Source organism: Halyomorpha halys, unplaced genomic scaffold (genome assembly GCF_000696795.3).
Source record: "Halyomorpha halys isolate HHAL.00 unplaced genomic scaffold, Hhal_1.1 Scaffold159.1, whole genome shotgun sequence".
In the NCBI taxonomy this organism is placed as follows: domain Eukaryota; kingdom Metazoa; phylum Arthropoda; class Insecta; order Hemiptera; family Pentatomidae; genus Halyomorpha; species Halyomorpha halys.
The window spans coordinates 591745-596137 of NW_027109188.1; the positions used below are offsets into that span (position 1 = coordinate 591745).

Sequence of the window (4393 nt, forward strand, 5' to 3'; positions counted from 1 at the left end):
CGAAATGAAAACTTGACCCTCTACTATGGTTATAATAGATTAATTATCTCTAGATAACCCCCTCCCATGTCAGAAATGATCAGGAAGGGGGTCGTAAAAAAATTATATTAGTAGATACCGTTTGTAGCTGAGGACCACCTAAAATTCCCCTAATTAGCGTCACCTTTGCAGCCTCGAGTCTGCAGCAGCGCCGTTTCCAATTTGGCCTGGGAATGGTTAGGCATTAATTTCGTGGCAGCCCCACGGTTTATACCCGTCTCACTCTGGTTAGAATAGTTTGGTTATTTTAAGGATAGTCCTACACCACCTCCCCCTCTGGTAGGGGAGAAAAACAAAAATTTTATTTGAGATTATTTTAAATTGATGAGGAAATTGTAATTATTTTTTGCATTGATAAAAACTAGTAGTGCCTTTCTTAGCCGAGCGTGGGTCAAAGCCCCAACTTTGATTGGCTCGTTACTGTAGCGGTAACGGTTCGAATTCGGCCTGGGTGTCGACTTCTCTTTCTGTGGCGATCCCACGAAATGAAAACTGGCCCTCCAACAGGGTTTGAATAGGGTGACAGATCTGTAGATTACTCACTCCCGTCCCCCAGTTTGTCACAAATGACCAGGAAGGGATAAAAAAGAAAAGAAAAACAAAAGGTGATCTCAGCATCAAGAAAATTTTAATGATTGAAATTGATTAAAGTAAAATTCAATCAAATTTAATAAACAAAACAACAAAAATAAAACAATTTACTTATTATTATCTTCTATCTAATTGTTTTTTGTGATTTTTACATCTTTCCTGAACTTCGAATCGTGTGATAACTAATTCCGTTTCAATCAAATAAATTTTAAACAATTATACACACAATTCATAATTCTCGGTGCGCCGGCACTATTGATTCTATATTTTCTTTCAAGTTCAAAGAGTCCCAAAACTTCTCCTCTCCCATCTCGTCAACCATCATCGGAACAAGTTGGTCTGGACCCTGGTAGTCTGTAAAGGTGATCTTCGGGAGGTTTTGGTTCACTGTCTGGGCATCTAGAGTTCTGTAAATAAATTTCCTTTGATTAACAATTTTGAAAAAAGCCTTTATATATTCTAAAATTAAACTGTAGAAGGCTAATATTAGAAAATTTCAAAACAAATTTTTAGCTTTTAGTAGACCATGTTTGAAGGACTCTTGAAGGAATATTTAATACATATTGGTTTCTAAACTAACCCCGAACGACAGCTTTTGACAGATCCTTCCTTATCAGATTATTCATATAATTCCATTCCTACTTTCATATACCGCTTCTGTAACCTTCCCACTTATTAATCCGGCTTATTCCATTATTTCTTAGCTATTCAGTTCCAATAGAATTAAATTTTATATTTTTTTATTACATATAGACTTTATGAAAACTCCCGTACTATTTATATTAATGTTTTTACTTTCAATTAGTCCTAATCATTTTAGTTAGTCTGCAAGTTTTCTTTTTTCCTAAGTTATTATGTACAAAAATAAAAATGAAGTAGAAATAGAAAAATGGCACTAATCATAAAATTAACTGTAAGTTTAATTATAAAATTAACCTCCCTCCCTAATGGAAGAATTTTCTTCGGAATAGGCCTCAAACTAGTTACAAATGGATCGGATAAAATCATTATAGCATAAGGTCTCCGTTGGTGAATTGTCGAAAACAGGTTGTATTCTCTAATACGTATAAATTTTGTTTCTACACTGCTGTGTCTTCTGATAAGGACTGTATAGCAACATTTTTTTCCTATCAATACAATGTTATTCCAAATCATAGTAGTTAATTTCATTATTGTTCTAACTATACTTTGGTTACACATTTCAAGAAGGCCCCTGACTTCATACAATCTCAATATGACAATGAAACATGATCACAAGTTTCTCCAATACGTCCATATTTATGAGAAAATAGACTCTCACAAAGGTCAATAAAGTTAATTTTTTCTGGTTAATCAAAAATGTCCAAAATGGAATTTTTCCAATATTAAACTGGAAGTGGCCTGAAAAATTTAGAAAAAAATATTTCAAGAAACAAACCTACTTTTGAAAAACTACTATTTGTACTTAACTTTCGTTGGTATTGACTTGGTTGAAATATTGTTTGTTGGGTAGTTTAAAACAAAATAACAACAACCAGTAAGATTAGGTGTATGGTTCACAAACATTCTTTGATGGGAGAACCAATTACCACACTCATCAACAACATATACACATTTCAGTTGGGTTCGAGTCCCACCTCGGCAGGTTGACTTTTATTTCGTGACCGTCCAATGAAAACATATTAAATGCCGAAACAATGAATGGCCCATTATAAATCAAATGAGACATTACATAGGATTATTACTGTCCAATATCGCATTTACAAGGATCAGTTGGACTGATATTGAAAAGGCCTTTGTCATTCACGTCAGTCAGGCTGTTGAAGAATCACTCTGACTGACAGTCACAGCGGCCATATCAACGAAATAGTACAACATCCCGATGAAAAATTAAGTCAGTTATTTCACCACAATTTTGGATTACTTCAATAAATACTACGTATTATATAAATACTAATCGAAATTGATGAATCTGCCAAGTATAGTGTAACTCACTTTTTCTCGTCTTGGACTCTTGTACTATAATAATTTATACCATATATTATAACTTAGTCAGGTAAATTCAAGCAATAAAGAAAAAATATTAGAGATATTACGGTACTATTTATGTAAGCAGTATCTGCTTTATGCACATGTATTTAATTATAAAATTTATTTCTTATAAATATTTTGATTTTTACTCCCACACATTTTTTACGTACGAATTGCTTTCAAAGTTCAGGGTTAACCTATATTTGTACTAATACATTATTCGCTAAATTCAATATTGGCCTATTCTCATCCCATATTGCACAATTTCAACTCATTTTACGGTGCTTTAATATCAATTTAAATCAAGATATTCTATTAATCTCTTTCTGATCGATCTTATCCCTTTCTATTCTTTACTTTTTTTTTAAAGATCTTCTAATAATAATTCAACTGATTTTTTTATTAAAAGAAAAATTATATTACCCGTTTGCAGCAAAGGAGATCCATTGATCGATCAGTTGTTTCGAAACCTGCTGGTCCGCTTCGGTCCATTGTATGTCGACTCCTTTTATTGACAATATATAAAAGAGGTTCTCTCCATGGGAAACTCCTTAAACATAAATTATATGATTGAATAAAAAAAAAAAGTTTTCAAGTATAGAATAAACCTACTTGAGCGGATCTTTCTTTTAACCGACTATTATAATAAAACAAAAAAGTATTGAGAACAGTAATTTGGTAACCCCGAACAAAATAACTAACTTTTATTGACTTATATCAAAAATATGGTGCGGTTAGTGAATGACAAAACTTTCACAATATAAATTTAGTTATTGGCAAGAATACAAAGATAAGGATAGACGGTCTCAGCTTTTTTTATTCGAATCGGATATCTCTATTTTTCCTATTTGCCTCTCTAGTTATACAAATAAGTGTTTAATATTTTCCATTTATCCATTAGTTATTATTGTTAAAAATTAGGACTGTTTATTGTTTTTAAAATTAAAGGCACTCTAGAGGAAGATTTTTTAAAAATTGGTCATTTATGCCCGGTCAGACAATTTCTATGGCAATAAGAGCTAGCTGATAATAAAGACAATTTAGTTTTAAATTGAAATAAAAAGATTAATCAAAATTGATTTTCACGTTTTGGGGAAAATCGAAAAATGTGGGATATCGTTTTCATAAAGTTGCACTTCAGATCAGTCTATTTTAATCAAACTCATTAGAGCTGTTATTGAGAAAATCGATTCAATAAAGTGACACTTCCTGTAAGTCTATTTTAGCCCATTGACAGTTCATCCTATGATGGTCATAGGCAGAGCTTACAAGTACAAAACGGTTTATACTGTGACAGTCACGGGCAGAGCATCAAGTATCATTCAGCTTATCTTGTGCTACACTAAGGCGTTGAAACTGTTTAGTCTACCAAAGGTATCTAAGGCTATGGCTAGATTATTTGCTTCCTCTGTTTCCTAAGATTATTTTAACTGAAGAAGGAGACGTGGTTCAGTTTTGAATTCAGTATGCCGTCGACTTTGAAACCGATCACACAATCATTCGCAGCAGATTTTAGTTCTTCATCAGTCCTGACTACTAACGAAGTACCAGAATGAAGTACCAAGCCTGGTAGACCTTCCTCTGCTCCCACAGTATCCTTTAATAATACCCCAGTTATTCCTGTTGAACAGATCCACTTCTTAGGACTAAATCTGGACAAACGACTGGCATGGAATCCTCATACAAGACTGAAAAGACAGGAAACTGCTCGTCGATTTCGACTATTACAACATTTACTAGACAAACGATCCAA

At 33.1% G+C, this 4393-nt stretch overlaps 1 protein-coding gene across 1 annotated transcript in view; it reads right to left on the reverse strand.

Moving 5' to 3' along the window:
- Positions 1-650: 650 nt before the first annotated feature.
- LOC106678779 (esterase FE4) overlaps positions 651-4393 on the reverse strand; it is a 24074-nt gene continuing 20331 nt past the window's right edge. The window contains exons 9-10 of the mRNA XM_014417524.3: positions 3064-3190; positions 651-1037 (exon numbers count right to left, since the gene is read on the reverse strand). Of these exons, the coding sequence (XP_014273010.1) occupies positions 860-1037; positions 3064-3190 (305 nt within the window). The 3' untranslated portion in view covers positions 651-859. The remainder of the gene's footprint in view (positions 1038-3063; positions 3191-4393) is intronic.